Below are 19,168 nucleotides of genomic sequence, written 5' to 3' on the forward strand. Positions count from 1 at the left end.
GATGAGGTGGCTCAGGGGTACCCACCCTGTTATCAGGGATTGGCGGCGCTGTACTATGCATATGAAAAGGCATCATCTGTAACCCTGGGCTATCCCGTGACTCTGTACACACACCATAAAGTAGCAGAATTGCTGGAAAGAGGGAAATTTGTGTTGATGCCAGCTAGGATAGCAGCATATTAGATGCTATTGACATTTCCAGACATCACTATACAGAGATGCACTACCAGTAATATAGCCGATTTTGTCCCTTTAGACTATGAAGGAGAACCCCATGATTGTGTAGGAAAGACGATGGCATTTGCCAAATTAAGAGCAGATTTACGGTCAGAACCACTAGAGGATGCAGATAAAAAGGTTCTGTTCGTAGATGGCTCTTGTTAAAGGGACTATGATGGAAATCATGCAGGGTTCTCAGTCGTGCAGCAGGATCAGTCGAGCTATAAGATTATTAGGATGGAATCCTGTCCCCAATCATGTTCCGCCCAACTAGCAGAAATCAAAGCCCTGACAGCTGCGTATGAAGTGATGGAAGGTGAGACAGTAGACATCTATACTGATTCGGCATATGCTCATGGAGTATGCCATTTGTTCGAGTCAGTGCGGAAGCAGAGAGGTTTTTAAAAAAGTAGCGGAGATCCCATACAACATTGTCAGCAAATTCTAGACTTAATAGAAGCCATGATGAAACCTAAAGCATTGGCTATAGTAAAATGCCGGGCACATAAAAAGGGAAATGATGTAATAACAAAGGGAAATCAAGCTGCGGACGAGGCAGCCAGAAAAGTGTCTGGGTGTACGTCAGCTGTCATTGTCCCCCAGGTAAGCCTAGCTCCAGAACCTGACGTAATTGAAATACAAGGTAAGGCAACTTTGGCAGAACAGACAATGTGGAGAAAAAGGGGGACCAAGCAGAACCCAGAAGGCTTGTGGAGCACGCAAGACGGTTTGTTGGTAGCACCCACCCCTCTCCTGACGATTCTGATTTCAGAAGCGCATGGGATGGACCATTGTGCAAGGGGGGAAGTGATAAAGAAAATAAAGAAGGATGGTTTTTGGTCACCTTATTTACAGGCTTCAGTGGCCTTTGTCTTGTCACAGTGCGAGGTATGCGCACAGAATAATGTTCGAAAGGGAATTACAACCCCAATAGGCCACATTCCTGGACCTGAAGGACCATTTAAACATCTAGTGATCGATTACGTAGACATGCTAAAGACAGTGAGAGGGAAAAGATACATGCTGGTAGTAATTGATCAATTTAGCAGATGTGTGGAGGCGGTACCTTCAAAAGATCAAGGGGCAAAGACAGTGGTAAAATTTCTGACAAATGAAGTGATCCCAAGGTTTGGAATACCTACAGAAGTTAGCTCAGACAATGGTTCAGCTTTTATCCAGAAAGTGGTCAAACTGGTACTACAGGCGCTGAGGATAAAGCAAAGATTTGGATGTGTATACCACCCTCAGTCGCAGGGCATGGTAGAAAGAATTAATGGAACCCTGAAAGCCAAACTAAACAAAATTTGTGCAGACACTAAACTTAATGAGTTACCGCATGCAAACTAATTGAATTACATGCCTGACACCGCATGAGATTGTTGCAGGCCGGGAAGCTATCATACCTGTGATAGGGGTAAGCAAAAATGTTGAATGGATAAACTATATATACTATAATCAGCAGAGATTCATCAACTACACCAATGATGCACTGGAGGCCTTAGGGCAACAGCTAGAGGCAATTAGCAGGATGGCGTGGCAAAACAGACAGGTACTGGATTGGCTTTTGGCAGAAAAAGGGTGTGTGAGTGTAATGTTTGGAGAACAATGCTGCACTTTCATACCGAACAATACTAGCCCAGAAGGATCATTTACTAAAGCAATGAATAAATTAAAGAATCTGCGGACAGAGTTCAAACAGAATGCAGGATTTGAACATCAGTTCTTTGATTGGTTAGAAAGTAGACTCAGAGGATGGGGAGCATGGCTGACTAAAATGGCAATAACTGTCGGTATTGTATTGTTGAGCTGTGCGTTTGTGCTGTGCTGTTTTCTTCCTTGTCTCAAATCTCTTGTAGTGCGTGCTGCAGCCAAACAATTTCCGATGCTCGTGGCAATTACTGAAGCAAGCTTAATGGAGGAAGAAACACCGAAAATGTATCGTTACAGCCTACAACACCTGCAGGATGAACAAGAGCAAAACGACAGTGTGGGAGTAGATTGTGAGGGCTTCTGAGTCTTTTTCCCTGTCTCAGGTACAAAGGGACAGGTTTTTGGCTCTGCGGCCCAGGGTAACAAGGAGAAAATACTTTGAGGTCTTGGCGCAGAAAATTATAGTTTACCCGAGGTTTGGGAATAAATGCTTGAGTTTATTGAGGCTTTTGTGCGCGGACTCTTAGTCTTCTTTCTCTGTGTGAGTCCCTTTGGGTCTCAAAGAGGATTATATTGGAGTATAAACATATTATGGAGTATAAAACTTGTATCATTTGCTGTGTAACTAGTCAGTTTGCTATGCATGTACTCAATTTAGTAGAATGAAATCTTAGGAATGTACAAGACAATGGTGTGTTAATGAGAGGTAGCTAAAGAAATGTAGATTAGAACATTGCACAGTTCTGAGTTTATTATTTGCTATGCATGTACCCAATTTGGTAGGAGATTGAAGTCTTAAAAATGTAGAAGACAATGGCATGTTAATGAGAGGTAGCTAAGAGATGCAGATTAGAACATGATTAAGCCAATTGATAGGAACAATAGGCCCATGATGTACGTGTAGAATGTGTAATAAGCAACTATAGATTGATTACATATGCTAATGCAACTGGACCAGGAGATTGCTATAAAAAATGCAGTGTCCGGGGATCGGTGGGCAATCAGCGACTAGCTCAATGACTGTCTCAGCTTTGATTTGCAAATTAAAGTTTAACCCTTCTTGAAGAATCTTCTGCGTCTCCTAGTCATTTGTGAGGCACGAAAAACCACGACAGTGCCCGGTAGTTTCATTTCAGATACAGTTGTAACAATGAACCTGAAGCCCAATATGTTGATTCCACCTGCTCTTCTTGCTGATCTTCAGGGTCCCGAGCATGCTTAGCAAGGTCCGATTAAACCTCTCAGGCTGGGGATCACCCTGTGGATGATAGGGCGTGGTCCTCAACTTCTCAACTCCAAGCATGCCCAGTAACTCATGGATGAGTCTGCTCACGAAATCCCATCCCTGATCACTATGTATCTGCCTGGGAAGGCCATAATAGATTAAATACTTCTCCCGTAACACCTTTGCCACCGTAGACGCTCTCTGGTCCTTGGTAGGAAATGCCTGAGCATATCTGGTGCAGTGATCCGTGATGACTAAGACGTTCGCCGTGTTGCTGGCGTCGGGTTCTATTGACAGGAAATCCATACACACCAGGTCCAGAGGCCCCGCACTCTGAAGGACCGTATGCATTGAATGCATGATTTGCAGTATTCTTCGACCTCCAACTTCATCCGGGGCCAGTAAAACCAGTCTCTGAGAAATCCACCCCCAGATGTCCAGAAACACCATGAAGTGACTTCAACGCAATCCTCCCACGCTTCTCGGGCAGAACCAGCTGGCAACACCGACGTCGGTCTGGGGGTGACGTGACCCGGTAAAGGATCTGGTTCTTCAACTCCAACCGGGGTCATTCTCACAGTAATGGAGGCACCGACGTGTGTTTTGTCTCCTCCACCTGAGGCCTGTCTCCCTTTTTGACCGCGGCCCCAATGGTACCAATGCCCGGATCATCTCGCTGAGCAGCTGCCGCTTCCCCAGGACTCAATTCCGGCAGCAGATTGGTCTTCAGAGCAGTCAAGTTACAATAAACTTGGGAATGGCGTCATCAGAAGCTCCCAATTGATCCACTGCTCGATCCTGCCCCTCCTTTTCCTCTGCCTTCATGATGATGGCAAACTGACACATGGCCTTCACCCCTGGGGCAGGAACGCTCTCCCACTCCTCGTCCCTGACCAGTCCCTCATGCGCCTGTCAGGGCAAATCATCAGCATCAATATTCCTGCTTCCCGGCCGGTACTTCAGGCTGAAATCACAGGCAGACAAGGCCGCCAACCACCGAAAGCCTGTGGCATCCAGTTTCGCCGAGGTCAGGATATAAGTTAGGGGGTTGTTGTCCGTCCTCACCTCAAACGGTCCCGTAGAGGTAGTCACTCCACTTCTCCACCACCGCCCATTTCAAAGCCAGAAATTCCAACTGGAGGGTGACAGACTCCGGCTGACAAACGCAATGGGCCTCAACTCAGTGCCCTGATCCTGATACAGGACGCCCCCAGGCTGGCATCCGTGTGCAGTACATACGCGATCGGGGCTCTGCAAAAGCCAGCAGCTGGGCTTGGATCAGCAGCTCTTTCAGCGACTGAAAGGCCTCCTCACAGTTTACATCCCACCTCGGTCCAAAGGGCTCCGACGAGTTAAGGACCTCTCCCCCCTCCAGTTCCCGCCAGAAATGAAACGGGGTCCGGACAAACCAGCACTAATGCACCAAGGACCTCAGACTCTCCCACATCGGCCTCCGAGAACTCCAGTTTCACTGATAATCACCGGCGCTGAGACCCCGATCTACAGTGCACTAAATGGTGTCAATGGTAAATGCTTCAGATACCGGTTGTAAAACGAACGGTGCAACAATGTGACCTGTGACCTGGTGTCGAGTGTGGCTTTAGCATAAATACTCCCTATCCGTAGCGACACATTGGAGCACGGCCCCACCAAACCTTCAGGAATAAGGTCTTTCGCTTTCGGGGGTTCCTTGATACATTGCTGGGAACGTGTTCGCCCAGAGACCCCAGGCCACTCCCTCAGTGGGTCTCCTCTAAGTTTCCCGACACGACTGCTTAGGCGTCCGGGAACTCGCTCTCCGAGGGGCTTCCCACCGCTCACATTCCCGTCTGAAGTGGCCCTCTTCACCACAGTTAGAGCAGACGATACCGGCCAACCCCCTGCTCGCGGAACCCTGGACACCCGCAGCCCTTTGCGTAGCCCGTCCCTTTCGGGGGAACCCCCTCTCTACCCATCCTACCATATGGAGGGTCCCCACCCGGGACATCTCAGCTCTGAGCTCTGCCACAATCTCCTTTACCATTGCCCGGGTTGTGGTCCCTTCACCACAACGGGACTACTGCCGAGGACTGTACCCTGCCGACGGAGCCCTCCCGCGCCTCCGAAGCGTACCTCTTTAATCAGCTCAACAAAGGAGGGAGGGTGGCGCGTCTTGCGGTACTGCCTGAGACCCCAAGCAATCAGGACCTGGGACTGAGCGCCCTTAGCTATCTGGACCATTCTTAACATATTCACCTCAGCCGCCTGAATGACACACACCCCGCGCCGCGAGCAATTCAGCTGCCTCTCTAGCCGAAAAATGTAAGCAGAAAACTTCTCCCCGCTCTCCTGAAACCCCGCCAAGGGCTCCAGTGGGCACCCTGTCGTACCAAAAGCGCTCTCCAATGCGTCTCGATATTCGGCAAGGAGAACGAAGGGTTTGCGAGTCTCACGGTAGCCGCCAGCCCCTTCAAACTTTCAACCAATCCCTCTCGCCTTACGTCATCAGAGCACTGCCAATCATCTAACAACTGAGAAGTCTGCTCCGCCCAGCACTCATTGAAACACACAGTGCACTGTTTCAATGCTCCGGGCTATCACACGGAATCAGTCCCGAATGTAACCCCCACAAGCACGTGTTCGTCTAGGGGAGGACAAGTTCTGGCCCCGTCGAACCGAGAAATCTCGTTTGTGTGGATGCTGCGTGATGTGTTTCCCGGTTACAAATCCGCACCGCAAAATATCAGGCAATACACCGTATGCAAATAAACGACTGAACTTTGTAAATCTTAATCTGAATATAGTAAAGAAAATAAAACAAAAGAGTCTCATTTTAAGGAAAAAGTCCAAAGTGCACGTTGGAGCTCACAAACACGGCTATTCATCAACCAGTGACCTCCTCCAAGTATCACCGACCTTCGGACCTTCGCCCCCAGTCCACTCCGTCCGGTGGTCCACCAGCTCTCTCCTTCTTCCTCTTCACCGACAAAATCTCTTTCAGACTCACAAGAAAGAACAACATTTCTCTCATTGATTAGCCCCGCATTCCAAAACCCCATTATCTCTAGTCATAACCCATACACTGCTGCTACAGAGAGGCCATTACATTAGCAGTGAAACCTCACAGCATGTTGCAATAGCTAACAAGAGAAATCAAAGCCAACATAAAAGCCAAAGAGAATGCATATAATAGAGCAAAAATTAGAGGGAAGTTAGAGAATTGGGAATCTTTTAAAAACCAACAGAAAACAACAAAAAAGTGATTAAGGCAATGATGGAATATGACAGAAAGCTAACTCATTGTTGTGGCTATCCCTTAAGGTCGAGGATGATGGCGTTCGTTCCGTTGATCTATCACAGAGCGAAGACGCCTGTGCGTGTATTTGTTTAATGTGTACTTGATGTTGCACTCCAAGAAGCACATGATACTTCACAAATCAACCAGCTGATTCCAATGACATGGAAACCACGACGACTGGAGCTGATGGATTTGTTGCAGCCTTCATCCATTGAGTTTGAAGTAACTTTGTTCGCCTGTTCCACCGTTGAGGTCTTGGTTGGATTGTTCTTTGTCAGGGACCTCACCCTCGACCTTACCGCCATGGGTGACCCTACCAGGAGCAGAGCTTCAGACGGCATCGCTCTCGGGATCTCAGGACCACACCAGCTTCTCCACCACGACAAGGTGACAAACCATGGAGAAGTAAGCTAATAATATTAAAGAGGATACCAAAAGTTTCTTCAAATGCATAACGTGTAAAAGGGGTGAGAATGGATATTGGACCACTGAAAACAACGCTGGAGAGGTAGTAACGGGACAAGGAAATGGCAGGTGAACTGAATAAGTATTTTGCATCAGTCTTCACTGTGGAAGACACTAACAGTATGGTGAACATTCCAGGTGTCGGGGGGATGAAGTGTGTGAAGTTACCATCACTAGAGAAAAGGTTCTTAAGAAACTGAAAGGTCTGAAGGTAGATAAGTCACCTGGACCAGATGGTGTACAGCTGAGAGTTCTGAAAGAGTTGGCAGAAGAGATCGTGGAGGCAGAAGTAATGATCTTTCAAAAAACACAGGATTCTGGAATGGTTCTGGAAGACTGGAAAATTGCAAATGTCTCTTCACACATCAAGAAGAGAGAAAGGCAGTTAGGCCAGTTAGTCCGACAGTGGTTGGGAAGATGCTGGAGTCGATTATTAAGGGTGAGGTCTCAGGGCAGTTGGAGGCTCATGGTAAAATAGACCATAGTCAGTATGGTTTCCTCAAGGGAAAATCTTGCCTGACAAATCTTGTTTGAAGAAACAACAAGCAGGTGTCATTGGATTTTCAGTAGTCCTTTGACAAGGTGTCACACATGAGGCTGCTTAACAAGCCTTGCTATGAACAAGCTATGAACTCATGGTATTACAGGAAAGATTCTAGCGTGGATAATGTAGTGGCTGATTGGCAGAGGGCAAAGAGTGGGAATAAAGGGATCCTTCTCTGCTGGTGACTAATGGTGTTCCACGGGGTCTGTGTTGGTAACAATACTTTTTACATTATATGTCAATGATTTGGATGGTGGAATTGGCGGCTTTGTTGTGAAGTTTGCAGACAATACAAAGAAAGGTGCAGGGGCAGGTAGTTTTGAGGTAACAGAGAGGCTACAGAAGGCCTGAGTCAGATTTGGAGAATAGGCAAAGAAATGGCAGGTGGAGTACAGTGTTGGGAAGTGTACGGTCATGCACTTTGTTGGAAGAAATGAAAGGTTTAACTATTTTCTAAATGGGGAGAAAATACAAAAAAACTGAGGTGCAAAGGGATTTGGGGGTCCTTGTACAGGATTCCCTAAAGGTTCACTTGCAAGTTGAGTCTGTGGTGAGGAAGGCAATTGCAATGTGTTGTAAAAAAATACTACTTCTTCTTATAATGATGCTCAGTGAGGCACAGAGAGATCTGTAGTTACTTTATTGTTCAAACTAACAAGTACATGAATTCTTACACTAAATACCTTGTGTGCACGCCCACTAAGTTTCCCTGACTCTCCTGAGTAGTCAAAGAATAGCAAAGGTATTACCCGGGCAAAGGAGGTGACACTGGCAAGGCACTCCTCGTTGTCCCGATTCAGTCCTGTTTCACACAGGGTTGCTTACGCTTGTATCTGCGATGATTACTCTTCAAAGTTACCACTGCCAGCACACACGAAGCATCCACTTTTATATCCTTTCCTTATCAATGCAAATATCACATTTCAGTGTCATTGGCCACAGGTCGCGTGTCTGTCCTTTAACACCTTGTTATTGGCTCTCCTCCAAGCCAGCATTCATTTATTACCCTCTTCCCATCAAGTGACAGTCAATAATTTATGGTTCTTTGTTCTCAATCAGCAATGAGCTCAAATCACTTCAGGCAGGCATCAACCCCAACATTCACAAATCTGTATGTTATAGCCAACCAAAGTACATCTCACAAATAACTTCTTATTTGTAAATGATCTCCAGTCCAGCAGATTACCTGAAGTATCGTTGCGTCTTCTTTAAAACATTGATCAAGCCCAGCATGTCAAGCTCACAAAATGGAGAATAGATTGTCTTCACAAAATGGCAGCCTCCATCCCCATGCATGCGGCAAGACCAAAGACCGCTTGCACTGTGCTTGATTCATTTGAATTCATTGATTTGTAGATTGTCATTCTTTCTGGCCAACAAATGTCAGCTTTCACTACAAGAGGACTAGATTATAAAAGCAAAGATGTAACATTGGAAGTTTATAGAACTGGCGAGGCTTCACTTTGAATATTGTGAGCAGGTTTGGGCCCTTATCTTCGAAAGGATGTGCTGAAACTGGAGAGGGTTCAAAGAAGATTCACGAAAATGATTCCAGGATTGAATGGCTTCTCACATGCAGAGTGTTTGATGGCTGTGGGCCAGTATTCACTAGAATTCAGAAGAATGAGGGGTGACTGAATTGAAACCTATCGAATGGTGAAAGGCCTTGAGAGAGTGGATGTGGAGAGGATGTTCCCTGTGGTGGGAGAGCCCAGGAGACCAGAGGACATAGCCTCAGAAGAGAGGGTGTTGTCTTAGAATGGAAATGAGGAGGAATATTTTTAGCCAGGGTGTGGTGAATCTGAGGAATATTTTGCCACAAGCAGCTGGGGAGGCTAAGTCTTTAAGGCAGAGTTTGATAGATTCCTGATTGGTCAGGCTGTGAAGGGATACAGGGAAAAGGCAGGAGATTTGGGCTGAGAGGAAAATTGGATCAGCCATGATGAAAAGCTGGCAGCAGACTTGATGGGCTGAATGGCCTGATTCTGCTCCTATCTCTTGTGGTCCTATGGTCATAAACTTATTAAACTCTATCAGATCTCCCCTCAGCCTCCACTCCTCTAAAGAAAACAATCCAAGTTTATCCAGCCTCTCATGACAGCACATGCTCTCTAAACCAGGCAACATCCTAGTAAACCTCCTCTGCACCCTCTCCAAAGCTTCAACATCCTTCATATAGAGAGGCAACCAGAACTGAATACAATACTCCAGATGTGGCTGAACCAGAGTTTATAAAGTTGCAAAGTAACCTCTTGAATTTTGACTCAATGCCTCGACTAATAGAAACAAGCATTCCATAAGCCTTCTTACCAGCTTATTAACCTGTGCAGCTACTTTCAAGGAGTCATGGAGTTGGATCCCAAGATCTCTTTGCTCAGCAACACCATTAAGGATCTTGCCCTTGCAATAGTCTTGCCCTTGCCCTTGCATACTGTCTCCTTGCATTAGTGCTACCGAGGTGCAACATTTCACTTTTATCTGGGCTTATCTGCCCATATCTACAACTGATCTATATTGTGCTGTATTCTTTACCAGTCTTCTACACTATCCACAGCTCCTCCAGTCTTGGTATCATCCGCAAACCGACTAACCCACCCATCTACATGTTCATCTGGGTCATTTATATACATCAGAAGCAGCAGAGGTCCCAGCACAGACCCCTGTAGAACACCACGAATTACAGACCTCCAGCTCGAATAAGTCCCTTTAACCACTACCCTGCCTTCTACGTGCAAACCAGTTCTGAATGCATGAAGCCAGTTCGCCACAGATCCTTGCAGCTTAATCTTCAGGATTAGCCTCCCACAAGGGAATTTGTCAAACACCTTATTAAAATCCACGTAGACAAATTCCACTGCCCTACCCTCATCAATCTCTCTCATCAACTTGTCAAAAATCTCAGTCAAGTTGGTAATACAGGACCTGCCCCATACAAAGCCATGCTGGCTCTCCCTAATTAGGCCATGGGTTTCCAAAGCCTCATATATCCTAACCCTACAAATTTTCTCCAGCAAAATTTCCATACAACTGACGTGAGACTCACCTGTCTATAATTCCCAGGATTTTCCCTTGTTCGCTTCTTAAATAGAGGTACAACATTAGCCACTTGCAGTCCTCCGGGACCTTGCTTGTGTCCAGAGAACAATCTTGTATTTTGCCTCCTTCAATAACTGGGGTAAATCTCATCAGACTCTGGGGACTTATGCACCCTAATACTCAGTAAGAGGCCCAACACTACCTCCTCCTTGTCCTCTAAACACCCTAACTTATTTATACACTCAGTGTTGACCTCTTGGTCCTCCATATCATTCTCCTTGGTAAATACTGAAGCAATGTACTCATTAAGTACCTCACACACATTCTCTGCATCCAAAAAATGTTCCCCCCTTTGTCCTTGAGTGGTCCTTCCCTGTCCTCTTGATGCATGTATAGAATGCTTCGCTGCTTTTAACAGCTTAGTAGCCGCCTCGTGGTCGTATTAAAATACCTTGTCACTAATGTTATGTTTTGTAACTTTGAAATATTAAACTAATTCCAAGGAAGACAGAAGAGTCCAAGAATATGGGTCTAACTTCATCTTTACTTAAAGCGAGGCATGCATGTATCACGTGGTTATGTGATAATGTATGCAATAAATGTATTTTTTACCGATAACCCATAATTAATCAGTTAAGCGAACAAGAATGCTCGAGCAAACAATTGAAACACTCTGGTTCCCTGGGCTGCATAAGTCTAGGGAAGACACCCTCCACCCCGCCAAATGTGAGATTGAGGCGTGAGCCCCCCAAAGCCCCCTGTTGGTGTGGGTGCTGTGTGATTCGTTACCCCTGTAACAGATCAAAACCACAAAATAACAGACAGTACACCACATACAATTAAAAGATTTAGCTTTATAATTCTTAATCTGACTACAGGGCTAGTAAAGAAAAAGCAAAAAAAGAAAAGGGCCCATTTTAACAAAACAGTCTAACGTGCACACGCTGGAGCTCACAGTTTCCCCTTCTCCGATCCTCCTTCAATCTCACCCCTTTGTCGAATCATGCCCCCGCTCTGGGTCGACCCTTCTGACGTCTTCTCCCTTCTCCCCTCTCAAAAACCCCAAGCCCAACCTTACTGACCCTCACATACTTCAGATAAGTCTTCGGTGGTAGGTCTTCCTCACCAGTCCCAAAACCAAGTCGATGGGCAACCTCACCTCACGCCCAAACATCAGATAATCTGACGAGTACCCGGTAGCTTCATTTTGTGTACAGATGTAGCAGTGGACCAGATGTCCAATATGTTGACTCCACATGTTCTCCTTGTTGATTTCCAAGACTCCGAGCATGTCTAGCAAGGTCTGATTAAACCTCTCGGGCTGGGGATCACCCTGCGGGTGATAAGGCATAGTCCTCGACTTCTTGACTCCAAGCATGCTCAGTAGCTCATGTATCAGCCTAATCTCAAAATCCCATTCCTGATCACTATGTCTCCACCTGGGGAGGCCATAATAAATGAAATACTTCTCCCATAACACTTTGGCCACCATGGACACCCTCTGATTCTCGGTAGGGAAAACTTGTGCATATATGGTCTGCAAAAGCCAGCACAGGCACCTGGCAGCAGCTCCTTCAGCAACTGAAAGGCCTCTTCATATTTTGCATCCTAACTTGCTCCAAAGGGCTAAGATACTCTTTACCCTCCTCTCCTTTTGTCCTCCTCCCTTTCTTCCCCAAGGGAGGGTAACCAGACAGAAGCTGATTCAATTGGTGACTTAACTCTTCACGAGCCTCTGGTAGTAACCACAAAACCCAAGAAACAAGCACAAAGTGCTCACAGGCTGGGGCCTTGGCCATGTCGTCACCACCTCTGTCTTAGACAATCTGTAGCTACTCCAGTCTGTGAGACAATGTGCCCAATACAGACATCTTGCAGAACTGGCACTTGTCCAGGGGAAGTTCTAACCCTTCAGCTTTCAGGCAGCCCAGCACCTTCAGTAGCCTCGCTTCATGTTCCTCCAAGTGGACCCGAACACTATGAGATCATCTAGGTACACCAACACCTCAAGAAATTTCATATCCCCCACTGTTTTCTCCATAACACGCTGGAAGGTTGCAGGGGCTCTCGATATTCTCTGGGACATTCTTTCAAACTGGAAGCGTCCCAGAGGACATATAAATGCCGTTTTCTCTTTGAATGGCGTGTTCTCGGTCACCCAGATGGTGTGGTGAGTGTTCTTGAAACAACCCACATCAAACTCGTCAGTAGAAAAGACACCTTCCAATTTCAACATCTTCTCTATCAACCTCCTCTTCCAACCCGCAGGCACTGGGGAGTTCCCGAAGTTGAATGATCCAACAGTCAATCTTCCCTTGTTCAAAGAGTGTTTCTCCCCAGCTTGTCTCACAGTGACACTAGACATTACGATCACCAGGAACAAATGCACCAGGGGTATTTATCACTTGAAGGGTTCCTGACAATCACTGCCATCCTGTTTGCCCGCAGAAACATGGGCTTCTGAAGTTTGAGCCTCACTAGTACCCCAGCAGTCACGTCCAACTCCTCTTCACGGCTTCTGGAGCATCCACCAAGAGGGCCTCACCCTCGGGCATTCCAGGAAATTTGGAGTTTCCCATCACTCTCACTACTTCCTCGGGCCATGACACAATTGGCTTGGACTGGGTGAACCACACAGTCCCTCGTCTGAACTTGATACCCGGCCCAATGCAGCCACACACTTCCTCAAAAGCAGCTCAAAACGCCGGGTGAACGGACATGTTTTCAGAAAGCTCTCCAGCCTTCTCCTTGCAGTCTCCCATGAGCCTCCTCACAATAGGAGTGTTGGTCCCCACAAGAATTGAAACGCTGCCCTTCGCAATGGGGACTGGACAAATCAACACTAATAGTGTATCAAGAACCTCAGACACTCCCACATCGGCCTCCGAAAACTCCAACTTCAATGACAAATAACCATCGTACGGATAATCACCCGCAGTAAGACCCCAGATCTCCAGTGCACTGAGTGGCGTCAACGGTAAATGCATCAAATACTGTTTGTAAAGCGAACGGTACACCAAAGTGACCTGCACTCTGTGCAAAGGATGGCTCTAGCATAAATACCCTCTATCCATAGTGATACACTGGAGCTTGGCCCCACTAGGCCTTCGGGAATAGGGTTTTAGAGACGCCAGGCTCTTCCCTCTCTGGGTCTCTTCTAAGTTTCCCAACATCTCTCTCTGTTTAGGTACCCGGGGGCTCACTCCACGAGGGGTTTCCCGGCGTTCACACTCCCGCCGGAAGCATCCCTCTTCACTACAGTTATGACAAGCCCAGCCTCTCCCCTTCTCGCCGGACCCTGGCCACTAGAAGCCCTCAGCATAGTTCGTCACCTTGGGGGGGTCAGTTCCATCATGGGGGGGGGCACACCTGCTGATAACAACCAGGACATCTCAGTTCACAACTCTGCTACGATCTCCTTTACCACCCCCTGGTGTGGGCTATTGATGGTCACCTCAACACAGGGGGCTTCTACCAAGGACTATACTCTGCTGACAGAGCCCCGTGCCTCTGACGCATTCTGCTCCTCTCATACTTCTCTGATCAGCTCAACAAACGAGGGAAGGAGACACATCTTATGAGACAGTCGGAGGCCCCGAGCGATCAGAATCTGGGGCTGGGCACCTTCTGCTATCTGGTCCATTCTTAACTGATCCACCTCAGCTGTCTGAATGACCCTCTACGCCGCAAGCAATTTCACTGCCTCTGAAAGATGTCGGCAGAAAGCTTCTCCCCCTCTGCCTGGTCCATGTTGTGAAACCCCATCATGAGCTCCATTGGGCTTCCCATCACACCAAACCCCTTTTCTAGTGCTTGTATGAGGCCGTAGAAGTGGCAAAGGGGGTTCCGTGCCTTTACGGCTCTCAGCATGTCAGCAGCCCGCCCCCTCAAACTTTCAACCAATCGCTGTCGTTTATGTCATCAGAGAACTGCCACTCATCTAACAACTGATAGGTCTGCTCCACCCAACTCTCATTCTCCTCTTACCCCTTGGGGGTGGGTTTCATTCCAGAAAACATTCTCAGCTTTCGATAGCTAGGACCCTCAGCCTGTGCACTGGGCCATTTATTTGCCAGATAGGTAAGGCTGACACTAATTCAGAATTCTCATCCTTTACGGGGGGACTCATTAGACATTTCAAATCAGGCCACTCCTTCCCCTCGCTCTGCAGAAACGAGAGATCTCTTTCCTTGATGTCTCCGCTCCCAGCTACCGGAGACTCAACTTGCCCACCCTCCTACACTCTCCTCTTCCTGGAAAGTATGGACAGTCCTTGGCCCCCTCTCTTGGGGCCCCAGTAGTACCAGGTAGTTCCACTGCCGTTATGTCAGCATGAGTCTGAACTAAAACAAAGTATTTGCCCGTGATTTTATCAAACCTCTGACCCACAATTGTAACTTTTCCTACAGCTTTAAGTTACTTAAAATTCAAATTAACAATTCACCAGGGGTACAAATATCTACCCCGCTCAACACACACACATTCATTACCAGTAATCCCGTGGATTCACATCACTGCTCAACCCTGGCAGCATCCATAACCATATGTCGTAATCACTTTACTGGACAATAGTTTAGCACAGACTAAACCACACAACCCACTGAGTCAATGCTCAGGGCAATCACACAGCATCCAGTGAAATTGATCCCGGATGAGCCCCCACAATTGAAACACTCTGGTACCATCGGCTGCGTAAGTCTAGGGAAGCCAATCTCCGGCCCCGCCAAACGTGTGAGATTGAAGCACAAGCCCCCCCCATTTGTGTGGATGCTGTATGATGTGTTAACCTGTTACAAATGAATACCTCAAAATAACAGACAGTATACAATTAAAAGATATAGCTTTATAATTCTTAATTTGACTACAGGGTTAGTAAAGAAAAAGCAACAAAAGAAAAGGGCCCATTTTAACAAAACAGTATAATATGCTCAAGTTGGAGCTCACGGGTTCCCCTTCTCCGATCTCCCCGAGTTTCGTCGAATCCCAGCCCCACTCCAGGTTGACTCCTCTGACCGCTTCTCTCTGGCGTCTTCTCTCTTCTTCCCTCTCAAAAGCTCCAAGCCCAACCTTACTGACCCTCACCAGAGAAACCCCCCCCCCCCCCGACTCCGTTCATCCCAATTGGATGGCACACATTTCTCCTATCTCTTATCTTCAACAGTAAGCCAAACAAACAGTTTACAGAGAGAACAGAACAGTATAACAGAGAAAAAGTATGAACCGTGTGACCAGGGCATTATGCAATATATAAACAAGAATACTCAAATATGACTGAAATATTAAACACACAACACAAGACATGTTCTCTTCTCATCCATCAGGGAGGAGGTACAAGGAGGCACTGTAGAGTAATGTAAAGAGTGGAAGCATATGTATAATACACAACCACCAACAAGGCCCCCACTTTAAGAGGCTGGTCTGACATGGTGATGTAAAGATGTGAAATTTCTTACTGTGCTTTGTGTTCTGTGTTTGGTTGACAATAAAGGAGATTCCCTTAAACTTAGGCTACGTCCACACTAGACCGGATAATTCTGAAAACGCTGGTTTCGCATAAAAATGATAGGCGTCCACACCAAGCACTTTTGAAAATACTTCCGTCCACATTAAAATGGAGTTAGGCGAATCTCCACCTATTGGGCATGCACAGGACACATCTATGAAAACAAGCAACAAGTTTGGTCGAATCTCGCTGTGAACGATTTGGTGCACATTTGTTTAATTACAGACTAGAAAAACTTAATTGCCAAATGACGAATAGCTGTTGGCTCCTGTTGCGCAGGAGGACTTAAAACCCAGAAACAGCAAATACTGGGGCGTATGGAGGCAACCGACAGGGAGTTCACAGACAGATTGACCCGGCTGACGACGAACATTAAAAAACTGTTGCATTAATAAAGCCCCTTGTTAAACATGTAAAACATGTCTGCATCAGTATTATCCTGTATTTCCATACAACGTTACATTAGGCTGTTACACATCTATTGTCAGAAAAGTACTTGCATAAATAGGTAAACCACCTTCGTACAAGCAAGGACAGAAAACAGGGCAAAGTGAGTATACTTATTTATTCAGTAAGTTATGGGTCAAAGTATTTGGTGAGTACATTTCTAACTCCTCTGGCTTCAGCCTTGTTGCTATCTGTTCTGAAATTGTTAGGTTGTGTTCAAGAAAACAATGAAATGGTGCGTTGCCGTCACCATCTGTTCTGGCAAGTCATGACACGCTTTTAGATTTCTCCGGTTACCCTGTCCACACCGCTCCGGCCAATCCAGCTATGTCCACACTAGACCGGATAAATCCATAACCAAAGCTTTTTTCCTTTGTTTTGATCCTCCGTCCACACTGAAACAGCGTTTTCCTCCCCCCGAAAATGGAGCTTTTCTAAAATGCCTCCAGAGTGTGTAAATTTGAAAACGCCATATGGGCAAGAGTAGTGTGAATGGGGTAACCAGAGATATCTAAAAACGCTGTCATGACACGCCGGAACAGATGACAGCATTTCATTGTTTTCCTGAACGCAACCCCTACACAACCTAACAATTTCAGAACAGACAGCAACGAAACTGACACCAGAGGAATTAGAAATGTACTCACCAAATACTTTGACCTATAACTTACTGAATAAATAAGTATACTCACTTTGCCCTGTTTTCTGTCCTTGCTCGTATGAAGCTGGTTTACCTATTTATGCAAGTACTTCTCTGACAATAGATGTGTAACAACCTAATGTAACATTGTATGGAAATACAAGATGACACTGATGCAGACTTGTTTTATACATTTAACAAGGTGATTTATTAATGAAACAGATTTAGTCAGCTTTTCAACGTTCGTCATCAGCTGGGTCATACTGTCCATGAACTCCCTGTCGGTTGCCGCCGTGCGGTCCAGTATTTGTTTTTTTAGTTTTAATTCCTCCTGCGTGAGAGCCAACAGCTGTCTGTCATTTGGTAATTTTGTTTTAAGTTTTTCTGGTCTGTAACTGAACAAACACGAACTTTTACAGTGAGATTCAACAGCAAACATATCGCTTGTTTTCTGTAGATGTGTCTTACGCATGCTCAGTAGGAGAAGATTCACCCAAATACCTGTTTTAATGTGGACGGATGTATTTTCAAAAACGCTTGGTGTGGACCCCTATCATTTTTACATGAAAGCAACGTATTCAAAATTATTCGGTCTAGTGTGGACGTAGCCTCAAACTGCCTCTACTGTTTTATTTATGAAAACCTACATTGGTAACCCCGATGCTCTGGGGCAGTTCTCCAACATGTTGGCCAATGCAGCCACTTTGAAACTGCTGGAGTTTTGGGAGCAAAATGCCATCACTTGGCTTGTACAAGCCGAGACCCAATTCGCAGTGTGAAAAGTATTACTCCAAATATTACTACGTAGCAGTGTCATGGCAGCGAGAGCGGTGAGTCTGTTTGAAAACCCGGCTGAATGCGATAAGAATGGCGCGCCGAAAACTCACCTATAATTGAAGTTTGGCCTATCGGAGTCTAAGCAGGCCAAACAGCTGCTCTCCTTGCCTGGCCTGGGGGAGCTAGGCCATCAGAGCTAATGGACCTAGTCTCTCCTAGGAAATCACCATCCTTGTTTAATTTTTAAAGATCTCTTTATGTGGCAAATGCCAGATCAGGTTCACTAATGAAGGTCGAAAGGGAGCTTGCTAAAATGGCTGATAGCCAGGCACTTCCTAGCACTCGTACCAAAGCAACACAGGGAAAGAAGCAGTCTCAATAAGCCCGGTCAGCAAGGCACCCATTACAAGGATACCTGCAAGATGATGCCGGGTCTGTGTTCTTACCATTCTCACTCTGATTGGAATGCGAGCAAGTGCCAATTGCCTTGCAGGTTTGACAGTCCTGGTGCATCGGTATGTTAGTGGCCTGTGAACACCGTGGGTTCCAGCTGCCATTACCGATACCCTCTCAGGGCAAAACTTCCTGTGTGGCATGGGTGCTCGAGTGAGTTGCTGCCAGCAACGCCTATTGATCAAAGAGCAGGGATTGACTTTGACGGCACAAAACTTCTGTGCCATGCCAGAGGCTTTTGGGACCGCCTGATGAAAGAAGCCATTGAAATAAAACTAGAGGAAAAGAATTTTAACAAAGATGAAGGTCTCGCTCTAGGTAAGAACTGGAATTCAATTTTAAACAAGGTGGGACAGCGGAAACCTGATTGGATGAGCACTAACCAATCAGGAGGGACAGACGACAGGGGAATAAATAACCACTGGATTATTCATGCCCGGGCATCATCCCTGATGAAGATGGCAGAGTTTGTCATAGAAACTTCGGTTAAAATTGATACCTATACCCAGATGGAAGCCCAAGAAGAGTTTATTGTGCACTAAAGCTTGTGTGGCACAGCCTTAGAAAGGATGTGCATGATTGGAGTGCAGCCTGCATGGAGTGCCAGTGGGCAAAAATTAGCCGTCATGTTCAGGCACCTACTGGCACCTTCTGAGGTCCCTGGGTGATGGTTTGACCATGTCAATGTGGACCTGGTTGGTCCACTTTCCCCCTCCATGCACATCCTTACCTTGGTGGACCATACCTCCTGATGGTCAGAGGTTGTCCCTCCGGCATCAGTGACCGTCACGGACACGGGTCATGCGTTGCAGTTTGGCACTCCATCTGATATTTCTTCTGACTGCGGTCCCAATTCACATCAGACCTCTGGACTGCGATGACCCAGGACTTCAGTGTTAGGCTACATACACCCTGGTATGTATGTCTCACCC

The 19,168-nt window shown here is 46.4% G+C and overlaps 1 protein-coding gene across 1 annotated transcript; it reads left to right on the top strand.

The window, feature by feature from the left end:
* Window positions 1-295: 295 nt before the first annotated feature.
* LOC132395062 (uncharacterized protein K02A2.6-like) lies at window positions 296-1,539 on the top strand (the record flags this gene model as incomplete). Its single annotated transcript, XM_059971375.1, has 1 exon — window positions 296-1,539. A coding segment is annotated over exon 1 (858 nt), but the record flags the coding sequence as incomplete, so codon positions are not given.
* Between the last annotated feature and the right edge of the window lie 17,629 nt (window positions 1,540-19,168).

This window comes from Hypanus sabinus, chromosome 6, assembly GCF_030144855.1.
Source record: "Hypanus sabinus isolate sHypSab1 chromosome 6, sHypSab1.hap1, whole genome shotgun sequence".
Taxonomy (NCBI): Eukaryota; Metazoa; Chordata; class Chondrichthyes; order Myliobatiformes; family Dasyatidae; genus Hypanus; species Hypanus sabinus.